At 46.7% G+C, this 15,183-nt stretch overlaps 1 protein-coding gene across 1 annotated transcript in view; it reads right to left on the bottom strand.

Annotated features, from left to right (window-relative positions):
- Positions 1-15,183, bottom strand: part of SH2D4A (SH2 domain containing 4A) — a 69,299-nt gene that overhangs the window by 53,503 nt on the left and 613 nt on the right. The window contains exon 2 of the mRNA XM_024764977.1: positions 10,763-11,137. Within this exon, the coding sequence (XP_024620745.1) occupies positions 10,763-10,943 (181 nt within the window). The 5' untranslated portion in view covers positions 10,944-11,137. The remainder of the gene's footprint in view (positions 1-10,762; positions 11,138-15,183) is intronic.

The raw sequence follows: 15,183 nt of genomic DNA, 5'->3' as shown, positions 1-15,183 counted from the left end.
ACAAAGGACTGGGCACAAGTTACTAGGGGAGGAGCAAAGAGGGTTCGGCGGGGCTCAGCAGGCATCACTGAGCTCCTGCCATGACCTGCTGTGCCCGTGGGCAGGACAGAGCAGCCCAGGCGCTCAGGGGAACGTGGACGCTTCCACTGGGTTGCTGCGAGGGGAAGGAGTATGGACGCCAGGGACCAGGCCGGGGATGGGGACACAGGGACAGGAGAGAGCAGGGAAAGAGGGTGCTTTTGAGGAGAGAGAAAAGCTCGGCTGCTTAGAGTTGAAACTTAGCTGCACGGAACCCCGTTCAGTTCCCAGTGTGCCTCCTTAAGGTAAAGGTACAAGCATGAGGGGTGTTAACAGGGCAGGCACTGCAACTCGTCCTGACTTAATGCTCTCCAGGTGTCCTGGGCCTCCTGCTGACTTCAACTCAGAGGACAGTGAGAGAGGGACCTGTTACAGCACCTCCATTGAATTATGAGCTTGTTTCCCAGTCTTCAACTCATGTTTCTATGCTGCAGTGCTCTCAAGCTTGCTCTTAGGGACTCAAGAGGCAGTGCTGTAGAATGTCACACAAAAACAGTGACGGGTCACGCACGTCCCTGGCAAGGCCATGGCCAGGCCCATTCCGCTCTGACGGGGGAGCGTGACGCCGCTCATGCAGCACGTGTTGGGCCCGCAGGGGGCAGGAGGCAGCACCCGGAGGTGTGGTGTGTGTGACCTCCACTGAGGTCAACACGGCCCCTGGGGCTATGACTGTGCCTCAGAGTCAGCACCTGGTCTCCACTCTGACTGATCCACTTGGAGGGACGAGCACAGTAGCAGGTGCGCATGAGAGGGAGAGGGATGGAGAGAGGGAGAATTGCATGCTCTACCCCCACTGAGAGAAGACCATGGACTCGGAGAACAGAAGCCGGAAGAGCAACAGAACCAGGGCCCCTAACGCATCACGCATGAACTACACCAGGGCTGACGGAAGCAGGGCTCCTACCAACCCCAGGCTGCCGTGTCCATATGCTCCCTGAACTCACAACATCCCAGGACTCTCCCACCACTCTGGCCGCTCCTCTAGGTCACCCACCTCCAACCCAGAAACCAAAGGCTAAATGAATGCCTGGCCGGTGGGGCCTCCGGGACTCGGGTGCTATGGCCATGTCCCTTCTGACTGATGCCCATGCCAGGTCTGCCTTGAAATACTTAGAGCACCACCGAGGCTGTTACAAACCCTACTTGACCACAAGGAAATTGAGGCTTAGGGAGGGTAACTTGCCCAAGATCATAGAGGTGGTGAAACTGGAACCAGAATTCAAAATTCGGCTGTGAGATGGTAAAACCTGTGTTTAGAGCCACCTCTGATGCATTGTCCAAACGGAAATACTTTTGAGAGCAAGAAAGGAAACCCACCAACAGGAATGGCAGGAAATGGAGAACGTGCAGGGCTCTGCTGAGCAAGCTGGGTATGGGGTCACTGGCATGTGCCCTCAGGGCCCTGCAGAGCTGGACAGCTCCAGCCTCATGTGCATTTAGTGAAGGACAAGGCCCAGTCCTACAGGCACTTCCTGAAGTTAACCTGGTAAGAATCCTGCAGTTACTAACACAGGTCCATCCTTTAAAACTTCAAAAATATTTATGCTTACTATAGAGACAAAAGGACAGGAAGGAAGTTGGAGAATGTGCATGGCACCATGGTCCAGGAAAGCAGGAGGTGGCACAGACAAGTGAGAAGGTGAGCCAGGAGGGAGGCCCGCTGAGTCCACAGCTCGTGGAGGTGAAAGGGAAGGGCAGCCAGTGAGCATCTGCATCCAGTGCTCCACGCATAAGACACCAGGTCCGTTACACTATCCAGCCCAGAGTGAGGGGCACAGACAGGGCTGGGACCAGTGGCTCAGAACAGACCTGGAGTAGATCTGGACCTGAGTTCAAACCCTGACTCCACCGGTGACCCACACAAGTTACTTTCTCCAAGTTTGTTTCCTTATTTGTAAGAATAAGGGGGGCAACGTTCACCTCCCTGGATTCTTGCGAGGATTAAATGAAACAACAAAAATACAAGGCTTCTGGCTGGCACACACTAACAGACAAGCAGGTTGGTGGGGGAAACCTCCCTGGGATGGAGCAGGTGGGGTGCAGTGAGGTCAGGAGTAACCAGGGGACTCCCGGGTTTCTGGCTTTCGTGACTCAGGGCCACAGATCATGGTGGAGATTGAGAGGCAGGACCAGGCCTGGGGGTGGGGAGAACCATGGTGATGGTGATTAACTCGGTTTTGCATCAAGTTTGCAGGGCCTAAGGGTCTTCTGAGCGGAGATACTCATTGGGTAACTGACATGGAAACCAAAGCTCAGGTGAAAGGTCTGGCTTTGAAATACAGGTGTGAGAGTCTGACATAAAGAGCAGAAGAGATGCCCCAGGGAGAGAATACAGAGACCCTAACCTTAACCTAGTCTCTGAGTCTGAATGAGCCTCAGGGAGTCTGTGAACATCGGGAAACTCTACACGAAACATCCTCTGTGTGCATTTTCCTGGTCCAAGCTTTTCATAAGTTTTCCATGGAGTCTATGGGTCCCTCAATCCCACCTCAAGGTTACCAACCACCGGTGTAGAGTGAGACTCCCCTGGGGAACACGGGTATTCAGGGTCAGGCAGAGACGAAAAAGAAGCCGTCATGGAGACAGCAAGTGACCATGACACCAACAAGAGACTCTGAGAGGCAGCTCACAGGGTCAGACGCAGCTGAGGAATCGACTGACGTAAGAACTGACTCTAGCAGCAGAGGTCACCGTGCTGGGTCAGGAATGAAGGGAGGGGAGGAAGTAGACACGGCAGGTGGCACAAAGCAAGGCTTTATCATCATTTCATGAAAAAGGGAAGGTTTTGCATAAAGGAACTTGCCTGAGAATCCACAAATGAAATGTCACAAGCCCGAGTCTGTTTCAGGGGCACACGAGGAGCCTCTCGGGCACCACACACGGCGCCCAGAGCCCAGCCTCCTGCGTGAGGCTTCTGCCAGCTGGAGAGAGGTCCATTGCTAGGCAGCCTCCTTTGTGTGTGTTACCAGAGAGAATCTTACAGAATAAATGCTCCACGGCAGGACGCCGATGCAAGCACGTGTTCAGACGCGAGCAGGGCACCTGAAGACAACAGGAACTGTTACAAAGCTCCAGGTAAGCTGAACAGGTGGTACGTTTGTCAACAGCATTGGCTCCAGGAGAGTCAGACTCAGGCTCACTTACTAGCTGCTGCCCTGGGCAAGTTATTAAGGTCCCTCAGCCTCATTTTCCTCACCTGTAAAAGGTGAACGGTAACTCAGCTCCAGGCTTGGCTGTGATCATTTAATGAGATGATATATTTAATCACAGAGTTCAGGGTCTGACATGCCGTCAGCTCAATCAGTGCTGGCTGGTGCCATGTTTCCTGTCTAGAGCAGTGCTGTCCAATGGGCGCTCTGCCTGTCGTTATACATTTTCTAGTAGCCCAACTAAAAAATCAAAAGAGGAGTTTGCCCAAGATGATGGTGTAGAAAGACCCTGAGCTCACCCCCTCTCACAAGCACACCAACATCACAACTATCTGCAGAACAACCATCGACGGAAAAGACCAGAACCTTCAAGAAGAGATCTCCTACAACTAGACATAAAGAAGGAGTCACAACGAGACATGTACGCCAGGTGGGTGACCCATAGGCTGGAGAACAATTGTACTGCAGAGGTTCTCCCACAGGAGGGAGCATGCTGAGCCCCCATCAGCCTCCCCAGCCCAGAGTTCCTACACGAGGAAGATGACCCCCAGAGCATTTGACTTTTAAAGGCCAGCAGGGCTTAATTTCGGGAGCCCCACAGGAGTGGGGGAAAGAGAGACTTCACTCCTAAAGGGCACACACAAAATCTCACATGCACCAGGACCCGGGGCAAAAAGCAGTAATTTGATAAGAGCCTGGGCCAGACCTACGTGTTGGTCTTGGAGAGTCTCCCAGAGAGGTGGGGGTGGCTACGGATCACCCTGGGCCCATAAATACTGGTGGCAGACATATTTGGGAACATTCTATTGCGAGAACATTGCTGTTGGTGGCTGCCATCTTGGCTCAGGAGCGCCAAGATCTGGTCCCACCCAACAGCCTGTAGGCAGCACTGCTAGGATGCCTCAGGCCAAACAACCAACTGGATGGGGACATAGCCCCACCCATAAGCAGGCTGCCTAAAGACTTCCTGAGCCCACAGCTGACTCTAGACACACCTCTAGACTTGGCCCTGCCCACCAGCGGGCCAAGACCTAACTCTACACACCAGTGGGCAGGCACTGACCCTTCGCTCTAGGAAGCAGGCACTAGTCTCTAGACCAGGCTCACTGGCCAGGAGGCAGACACCAGAAGCAACAAAACTATGATCCCACAGCCTGCAGATCCAGCCCACCCACAGCTCACCAGACCCTACTGTGGGACCAGCTGGGACCTGGCCCTTCCCACTAGCAGGCCAGCACAAGCTTCAGGACACCCCAGACCCCAGATCCAACTGTGCCAGCAACTGGCTCCCCAACCACCAATGATTTGAAATGAGTTCTGGGATCCCTGGGCCCTGCAGCCAGACTCCAGGACCTGGCTCTGCCTGCCAGCAGTCCAGCACTAGCACCAGGACCTACGTTCACCTGTCAGTGGGTGCACAATATCCCTGGAGTCTTTGGTACCCTGATTCCACTCACCAGTGAGCCAGCACTAGCCCCAGGGCCCCCTAGGATTCCTCAACCAGTCACCTTATGGCCAGATCCATCTACACAGCAGCCGGCAGCATCCTACACAAGGCAGGGCCTGAGAACCAACCAGGCTGGGGACCAACCAAGCCCCCCAGATGGCCTGCACACTCAGCCCCTATGACAGAAGGGCTGACATAGTCCTCTTAGGGGGCACCCCTAGAGCCTATACCTTGAGTGACAAGGTGGGAGTGTGCTGCTGGGACACATAGGACATCTCCTACAGAAGGCCACTTTTCCAAGGCCGAGAAACATAACTAACCTACCACATACATAAAAATACAAATAACAACTTAGACAAAATGAGGCAGCAGAGGAACATGTTCCAGATGAAGGAACAAGATAAAACCTCAGAAGAAGAACTAAGTGAAGTGGAGATAGGCAATCTACCCAAGAAAGAGTTCAGGGTAGTGCTCATAAAGATGATCAAAGATCTCTGAAGGAGACTGGATGCACAGAGCAAGAAGTTCGAATTTTTTAACAAAAGAGTTAGAAAATATAAAGAACAACCAAACAGAGAAGAATACAATAACTGAAATGAAAAATACACTAGAAGGAATCAATAGTAGACTAAATGATACAGAAGAATGGATCAGTGAGCTGGAAGACAGAGTAGCAGAAATCACTGCTGCTGAACAGGAAAAAAGAAAAAAGAATGAAAAGAAATGAGGACAGTTTAAGAGACCTCTAGGACAACATCAAATGCACTAATATTCTCATTATAGGGGCCCAGAAGGAGAAGAGAGAGGGAAAGAGTCTGAGAAAATATTTGAAGACATAATAACTGAAAACTTCCCTAACCTGGGAAAGGAAATAGTCACCCAAGTCAAGAAAGCACAGAGAGTCCCATACAGGACGAACCCAAAGAGGAACATACCAAAACACACTGTAATTAAAATGACAAAAATTAAAGATACAGAATATTAAAAGCAGCAAGGGAAAAGCAACAAATAACATACAAGGGAAGTCCCATAAGACTATCAGCTGATTTTTCTGCAGGTCAGAAGGGAGTGGCACGATATATTTAAAGTGATGAAAGGGAAAAACCTGCAACCAAGAATACGCTACCCAGCAAAGCTCTCATTCAGATTCGATGGAGATATCAAAATCTTTATAGACAAGCAAGAGCTAAAAGAATTCAGCACCACAAAAGCAGTTTTACAACAAATGTTAAAGGAACTCCTCTAGGTGAAAAAGGCCACAACTAGAAACAAGAAAATTACAAAATGAAAAAGGCAAACATACCGTAAAGGTAGGAGATCATCCACACACAAAGCTAGCAAGGAGGTTAAAAGACAAAAGTAGTAAAATCATCTATATCCACAATAACCAGTTAAGGGGTACACAAAACAATTAGATGTAAAATATGATATCAAAAATAGTAATTGTGAGGGAGGAAAGTACACAAGCAGGGTTTTTAAAATGCATTTGAAATTAAGAGATCAGCAACTTAAAACAATCACGTATATATATATAGGCTGCTATACAAAAGCCTCCTGGTAACAGCAAACCGAAAACCTATAATAGATATACACACGAAAAAGAAAAAAGAATCCAAACATAACCCAAAGACAGTCATCAAATCATGAGAAAAGAACAAAAGAAGAAAGGGTGGGGGGGAAGACCTAAAAATAAGAATCCAAAACATTAACAAAATGGCAATAAGAACACACATATTGATAATTACCTTAACTGTAAATGATGGACTAAATGCTCCAACCAAAAGACGTAGGCTGGCTGAATGGATGTAGAAACAAGACCCATATATATGCTGCCTACAAGAGACTCACTTCAGATCTAGAGACACATACAGATTGAAAGTGAGGGGATGGAAAAAGGTATTCCATGCCAATGGAAAACAAAGCAAAACAAAAGCCAGGGTAGCAATATTTATATCAGATAAAATAGACTTTAAAATAAAGACTGTTGGGCTTCCCTGGTGGCGCAGTGGTTGAGAGTCCGCCTGCCGATGCAGGGGACATGGGTTCGTGCCCCGGTCCGAGAAGATCCCACATGCCGCGGAGCGGCTGGGCCCATGAGCCATGGCCGCTGAGCCTGCGTGTCCGGAGCCTGTGCTCCGCAACGGGAGAGGCCACAACAGTGAGAGGCCCGTGTACCGCAAAAAAAAATTTTTTTTAATTTAAAAAATAAAATAAAATAAAATAAAATAAAGACTCTTATAAGAGACAAAGAAGGACACTACATACTGAGCAAGGGATCAATCCAGGAAGAAAATATAACAATTGTAACATTGTTACAGTTGTATATGCACCCAACGTATGAGCATCTCAAAATATAAGGCAAATGTTAACAGACAAAGGAGAAATTGACAGTAATGCAATAATAGTACAGGACTTTAACACACCACTTACAGCAATGGACAGATCAGCCAGACAGAAAGTCAATAAGGAAACACGGGCCTTAAATGACACATTAGACCAAACAGCCTTAATGAACATACAGAGGGCTTTCCATCCAAAAGCAGCAGAATACACATTCTTTGCAAGTGCTCATGGAACGGTTTGCAGGATAGATCTTGTGCTAAGCCACAAAACAAGTCTCAGTAAATTTAGGAAAACTGAAAACATATCAAGCATCTTTTCTGACCACAATGCTATGAGACTAGTTATATCAGTTTTTCACAACAGAAGTTCATTACTCCCTTAAATTTAACACTTGGAACAATACATTTTACATCACAGTGGTTCCTCTTTGACTACAGAAAAGGAAAAGATCTGAGAGTCTTTCTCCACTTCCCCTATAAAGACAGGTCTCCTCTGTTTCTCATCTTGCTCTGTCTTTGGTGATCAAGCCACAGAAAGTCAAGGCCGTGTTATCATGGCTGGGGCTCCCCAGGCTGAACAAGGCCCCAGCTGCTGCTTGTCGAGCCCTCAGCATGTGTTCCTCCTCGACGGTCTGGCTGACTTAAGTGCTACTTTTCCTTAGTGGTTCATAGCTGGGCTGTGGCTTTGAGCTTGTCCTTTTCTTGGCTCATAAATATATCTATGTCCACCCCATTCCTTTACCATTCTAGCTCACCACTTAGCAGTTCTTTCACTGTCATCCGGTCATTTTTTTCTCTATATAACCTACTGTGGTGAGTTTTCAAAAAGCATCACTAGACTTTTAGTGATAACTAGCATATTGTGTATTCTAGGAGCCTGTCCACCTTATAGTAATCCTCAGGCTAAAGTAGGAGAGGCTAAAAAACAATCAGAAGTATGGATTTAACTCAGTAATAGATCAGAAAATCATTTCAAAATGTAGCATGAAAATATGATTGTTAGAGAGGGACAGAATTCTGGACCTCATCTGCCTGCTGGGGCGTAACGAGAGGGCGGAAGCTGCAGGGTCCAGTCTGGTAGCCGCTGGCCACAGGTCACTACTGAGCACACGAAATGAGGCTGCTCTGGGCTTAGGTGTGCTAGACAGGTAAATGACCAGAGACTTGGTAGGAGGAAAATTAATGCAAAATACCACATTAATACTTTTATATTCATTATATATTGATATCATATTTTGGGCATCTTGGGTAAAATAAATATATTAATTTCACCTTTTTCTTTTGATTCTTTTCTGATTTTAATTTACTTTTTAAAATTTTTATACAATTTTAAAGGTTACACTCCATCTACAGTTATTACAAAATATTGGCTCTATTCCCCGTGTTGCACACTACACCCTTGTAGCCTGTCTTACCCCCAGTAGTTTGTACCTCCCACTCCCCCTCCCCTACATTGCCTCTCCCCCCAACCGGTAACAACTAGCTTGTTCTCTACGTCTGTGAATCTGCTTCTTTTGTTATATTCACTAGTTTGTTGTATTTTTTAGATTAGTTAAGTGATCATTAAAAAAGTATGTTGACATACACCTATTCCACTGTGTAAATCAACATACATTTTTTATGATCACTTAACTTATAAAGTAACATAGGTTTTTGATGAGGTAGATTCAAACCCTGCAAAGGAAGAACTTAGGCAAAGAAACGGAAATTATTGTCTTAAGTCAGCACGAGGAGGACAATTCAGCAAACATGAGAAGCCCAAAGTGTTTCAAAGAGCCTGGGCCAACGATTCCAGGGGCAAGAACCCTTCTGCTGTCACCAGGCTTCAGAGTCACGCACCACATCTGTGTGTTATGTTCACAACCAGCATGGTGCCCAGTGGCCTGGTTATACCTGGTAAACTCTGACTGAAGGATGCAAGGAAATGAAGGAGCCAGTTCGGAAAGATAAAAGCTCCTGCTTCAGTTTGGACGCGTTACCTCTAGAAGGAAAAACAAGTATCTATTTGGAGAGTGTAGGGTACTGTGAAACCCAGAAGATCTGGGCACTAACCGGTGGTGTGACCTTGCATTTATTACTGAACTTCTCTGATTCTAAGATTTTCCATCTGTAAAACAGGACAACTGATACCTATTTTGCAGAAATATTGTGAAGATGACGAATAATGTAAGTAAAAGTGCTTTGCGTGGTGTCTGACAAAACAGGTGTTTAATAAATAGCTGCCATGATGATAGTAATAATAAATGAGATGCTCATATTTATTTCCGTATCACCGTAAAGGCTTGATTCTAAAAGATGCCGCATGCTGCAACTAAAGATCCCGCATGTCACAACGAAAATCCAGCACGCAGCAACAAAGACCAGCGCAGCCAAATAAATAAATATTTAAAAGAAAAATAAAGGCTTAATTGGAAAAAGGTTTCAATGAAAGGCAGTACAAGGTAAAGGTCACTAAACTGACTTCCTTTTTGAGTCTGTGTATACAAGTTAGATTCATGTTCTCAATCTTTGAAACCCTGAATGGTTTTATCAAATTTAATTTTTCATGGCTTAATGAAAAATGAAGAGAGATTGATCTTGAATACCTCTCTGTAAGTGACCTTGAAAACTGTGTTGTTTTTTTCCAAATGATAACATTTTATTACAAAAAAAGCATCCCAAATATAGGATTTCATAAACACTGATAAGTGAACAAGTGCAACTTTAAAAGTAAATACAAAGTAAAGAGGCAAAACCTACAAGCATTTTGCCTTTAAGAGAAAATGTAATGCTCTCCTACAGAGGTGATCCCACCCAGAGCACAAATGTGGCTCCATCTCCTGTAAAGACATCAGGTTTGCTTTCTGAACTATGCCCAGTTTAACAATTTCAAAATGATAGCAAGAAGTGAAACGGAATAAATCACTAAGACCAATTAACTTTCTATTGACTATTACTCAATAAAGGCTCCCCATCACACTTTGACAATTTAAAGCCGAAAACTGTGCTTTTTTTAAACAAAATAGGAATTCATCCATAACAGAATGTGCGTGTGTGTGTGGGGGGGGGGTGTTAATGTGTGCTTTTCCACATCTGTGTGTGTATATGCTTTAAGCCTGATGTACAAGGAATTCCTCCTCACCCATGGTCCCAAAAGGCCTTCTCAAGTTACCAGGGATTCCTTGAGTCAGGAAGACGTAGTACATCTGAAAAATAATCTCACACTAAAAAATTAGTATTATGACTTTTTTCCTGTTAGTAGTATTTGCATTTTAAGAGTGAATCTCCCTAAAAAAGAAAACTCAAAGAAATATCTCTTAGAATCTAGGAAATGCAAACAGCACTGCTACAAAGATTTTGACACAAAGACTTTGTATGCTGGTAGCAGAATATTAGTTGTCTGTGACAATACGGGGATGGAACTCTTCCTTAATTCCCCTCAGGTCCAGCTCCACGGGTGACTTTTTACTGCAGCTTAAGATCAGCCTGGTTTTGAGTAAGAGATCTGCTTTTGGCCTCACAACTCCAGGGTAATTGCCATGTGCGTGCATGTGTGTGTGTGTGTGTGTGTGTGTGTGTGTGTGTGTACATGCACGAGCATGGAGACTTCAAGTCAATAAACTGCACCATTAAAATCTCAGTAACACTGAGGGTCCACCTGCCAAATTAGACCTCACACCTGGCTTGCTTCTGACTGGTGTGAAACGTGGGAAAGAGCGGGGAGGCATCCCATGTGCAGGCTCCCAGGCAAGGCGGGCTCCGCTTACCTTTCTTTGGTCTGGGTTTCACTGGCAAGGACTCCTGTTTTTCCATTGCTGCTTCTCTTTCTTTCCATCGGCGGACCTGCTCCTCCCTCATCTTGAAGAACAGGATCTGTTTCTGTTCTTCGCTGAGCTCTGCCAGCAGATCAGGATCTATGTACATCTCCGACAGTATCTGTTTCAGCATCTTTGCAAGGGTGGAGTCTTTTACACCTGTGGCAAAAGTTCTTGAAAATGGTTTCCAGGGCTGCCTTCACCTGGGCTGGCCCTGGGAGGCACCCACAGACCTTCCCCGAGACTCGAGGGGCTGGGACAGTAATTCAACAAACTGGCTCTGGGTTCCCGGCACCAAGCATCCTGTCCAAAACACCACTCATGAACCTGCAAAGAGCAACAGGCAAAATGCAGGCCGTGTTAAAATGTGCAGACATGGGGCCAGGACAGGCTTAGGAATAAAGCTTGGAGGAAATACAGTATTGCTTTTCATTTCACAAGAAAGCTGAAGCAAGCTTTGTTAAGAGTTTGTGTAACCTGTATCCTGTAATTTCCAAAGATACTTTATCAAAAAACAAAACAAACCCTAACAGGTCAATCTCAGGGAAACAAAAAATGAACAGAGGTTTGGCCTTCTCCCAACTAAGCAAACATACTATTACCTCAGAGCCCAACAAACCACTACGTCCATGGCTAAGAACAGAGTTAAAGAGACAAAGGCACAGGGAAAAATTAAAAGAAGTTATTTCAAAAGGAAATACCGTTTTTGAGATTTCTCAGAATTACCCACCCAAACCCAAACCAAACCTAAGCCATGCTCAAGGAAGGAAAAAGAAGAAATAAACATTAGACACAGTGCCATTTTCCCATTTCTCCTTAAAAGTAGCACTAAATAAACACAATTATGTACTTTCATCTTCACAAAAGGACAATACAATGTTCAGACAACACACTAGAACCATGAAAACTGTGCAGGTGCAGGAGAGAACATTCATGTACATTTTGGAAGGTCACCAGGTTTTAGGTGTACCTCTTCCAGATAACCTAATTTAATAGGATCTAAATTTACAGACCAGATAAACTGGGGGAGTGGAGGTGACCAGGCTCATCACAAAGGGTCCTGGCTCTGTAAGAGAGTTTCTCAGAGGAAGGAACCTTGGACCTAAGCACACAGGTTGTTTCATGGGGGTGCCTACCCCACTGCGGTTTCATTCTACTTCACATGTTTCTATTTGGTCTATTTAAAAAAATATACCAAACCTTCATATTTTTGTAATCAGAAGGAAATAATATATAGATTTCCATTCTGAAAAAAAAAAAGATGTTTATTTGGTTCCAGTATAATAGGATACACAAAAAAAGCTTACTTATTTCGACTTTCCAGGATCACCTATGTTCTAAGAAACTGACGAATCCTTTTGTGCTTACAATGCCTCAATAATCCCACCACCTAGCCACGCCCTCTCAAATATCTTTTTCTCCAAACTAAGTTCAAATGCTCTTAAACCTCAGACTAGTCACTTAGCCACACCATGGCTCTCCCAGTTCCATCACCTGGTCCTTCTCCAGCCAGACTGTGATGCTCCTCTCACCCCTGGGAGGCCCCTGCAGCTTCACCTTTTCATACTCCTCCTCACGCATCTGTTTCTCCATTTACACCCGTCTTCCGAGAGAAGCATGAGCAACAGCCCAAGAGCCAGGGTACCCAGAGTGGTTTGCATACACAACACATAGCTCGATTCACTAACGAGTCATTGTATAGCAGGGACCTTTACTGAGGCTACCACGACTCCCGTTAACTGCATCCTACAATCTGCCGCATTCAACTACCAAAACTCAAATGGAACACAACGTTACGAGAAAATTTTAATTAAAGGCACTGTCTGACTTTAACTCAGTCAGCCATGCCCGCCCCCGGCTCCCTGGCTAGCTTTGTATTTTGCTTTGAGGTGATCTTCAAAGGCTGTAACGGCCACAGTACTGAAGTTCTGTGATGCTTTCTTGACTCTCGGGTCTCACAGCTTCTCCAGGGGTGGGCCAACTAAATCCACACTAAAGGGTGGTTTCCTGAGGCTGAGCTCTTATCTGTAGGTGTCAGAACCGCAGAAAGAATGCAGGTCCTCAGCTCACTGGACTCCGGTGCTCCCAGACCAAGTGGTAAGAAACCAAAGTGAAAGAGTCCTTGACATTCCGGTAAATGTCCTTATGCTGGCACGTTCCTTGAGCAGGGGTTGACTTTCACAGAAATTAAACATGGGGAGGGGAGCAGCCCAGTGAAGCTGGAGGCTTCCACTCTGTTTCCCAGTTTGAATCGGGTGACTCCCAGCAACAGGGACAGTGTGGGTTGAGCCTAAAAACTAAAACCCTGAAAGGGCCAAATCCCCCCTCCCCCACTTCCCCACCCAGAGCGTTCCTGGTCACAAGTGCTGACACCTGCAGCGCAGCCACTACCTTGAGCGCTTGACATGCAGTAACTAATGAATCTTTGCCATAATCTTGGAGTTCAGTCCCTCACTATCCCCATTTTATAGAAGATGGAAAGGCGTACGCCGGGAGGTCTGGCTCCAAGTCAATACAGCAGAGTCTGTGAACCCAGAATCAGAGCATCATCGGGATGCGGTACAACTGGTGAAGTTTTAGAATGAAAACCAGCAAGTTCTCGCGAGAGCGGAAACGAACCGAAAGCACATGAAGCAGGGTCCCTCTCGGGGGCAGAAGCCTCACCCCTGCAACTGCAGGTGAGCTCAGGGGAGGCCAGGTATTGAAAAGCCCCCACCCCAGGAAGGACAGCGGGAAATGACCGCCATGCCGGCCCAGGCGTGGACGATGCTGCCCACGGCATTCACCGGGCACTCAGTCTCCTTGGCTCCCCCTCTCACTGTCCCTGGGACCAGCGCGGGCGGGCCGTGGGGTGCGGGGCTGCTCTGCACCTCGGGGATGACACGTTCAATCTCTCACAGCTTCCATTTTGTGCTGTTTCGCCTTTTGTAGCAAACATGGGTTTTTTTGGCATTAAAGATAACTAATGGCCCTTAAGGGAGAGACACTGGCTTCCCTCTGTCCTCAGAGAAAACTTGGGGACCCAGCTGGCAACATGCTTGTGGGGCGAGGCTGCTGAATAATATGCACTGCCTGCCACGCTGAGGCTGTGGACTCCCAGTGGTGTGAACGAACGCCTTCCTCAAATACAGCTCAGGCCACTTACGGGACGGCCAGCTCTGCCTTGCGGGCTGTGTGTCTCTGGGCTGTCACTTCACTTCCCTGTAGGGAGTTTCCTCACCGTGAAATGAGCCTGAACTGTGACTCTTTGTAATCTGAGGTCTAGGCCATATAATCTAGCGGGGAGTTATGGAGACAAGTGGAGCCGGGGTAGAGGAAGTAGAAATGAGGAAATTAGCTGACCAGGGTTTCCCCACTTTATCCCGGACAATCAGTGCTGCTAGTGATTCAAACGGGCATGACTTTCCGTGTCTAACACACTGAGGGCAGCAGGCTTCCACTTATGCAAGATCCAGTAAAAAGGAAAGCTCGGCTAACTCGGTTTTCTTCTTGTACAACACTTTTCTTAAAAGACAGAAATGACAAGCAACAAGTCCACATCTGCTACTTTTTCCAAAAATAAATTTCTAATGGTTCACAGTTGTCTTTCAGGATGCCTAGAGATGTGGCCTAGCTCTCACACTTTCCAGAGCCACTGTCCTATTTTTTTTTAATTGTATTTTTAATGACTCTGAGACTTTACCCCAAATGCCAGAGATACAGCCAAATCAATAATAAAAATAGTGTGATATGGACGGTATAACTTTAATGGTAAGAATATAGTTTGAATTGTAATTCTTTTAAAACAGCCAGCTCTGTTTTCAGACTTTCTGTTATCTTACTCAACTTTATGTTATTAATCTATCTGCACAAGGGCTATCTTTGAGGATAAAATGAATTGCCAAGGGTGACAGCAATTTGGTAAATTTTGTAAATATACACCCCCTCTTCAGAAATTTGAAATCACTGTACACGGATTTACCCAGAAACTGCACTCATGCCAGATCTATGCCCGCATACGCCTTCCACTTACTTCTTCACTCAAAAAAAAAAAAAAAAAACTTGTATCCAAGTCGTTGTTCTATCAAGCAGGCAGTCAAACAAAGCCCTTTAGGAGGCGAGCAGGGACTAAGTTTAGAAAGAGGGGAGCTCGCCTGCCTCCTTCCTGTGACTCTGGCGGGGGAAAGACGACTCTGAGCGAACCTGCACAGTGACTCGCCGCTGCCCCTAACGCCACCCCGGGGGCGCCCGGCGAACCCGAGGGCGGGGGAAGGTCACCGCCGGGCCGCCTGCGGCCACCGTCCGGGCCCGTCTTCTGGGGGCGGCGCGCCCACCCCGGGCCCCGCGCCTTTCCCCCGCACCCACGGCGCCCTCGAAGGAGGGAAGCGTCCCCG

Source organism: Neophocaena asiaeorientalis, unplaced genomic scaffold (assembly GCF_003031525.2).
Source record: "Neophocaena asiaeorientalis asiaeorientalis breed wild unplaced genomic scaffold, Neophocaena_asiaeorientalis_V1.1 scaffold14, whole genome shotgun sequence".
Lineage (NCBI taxonomy): Eukaryota > Metazoa > Chordata > Mammalia > Artiodactyla > Phocoenidae > Neophocaena > Neophocaena asiaeorientalis.
The sequence above is the reverse complement of the archived record's forward strand: the minus strand, read 5'-3'. Positions and strand labels throughout refer to the sequence as shown.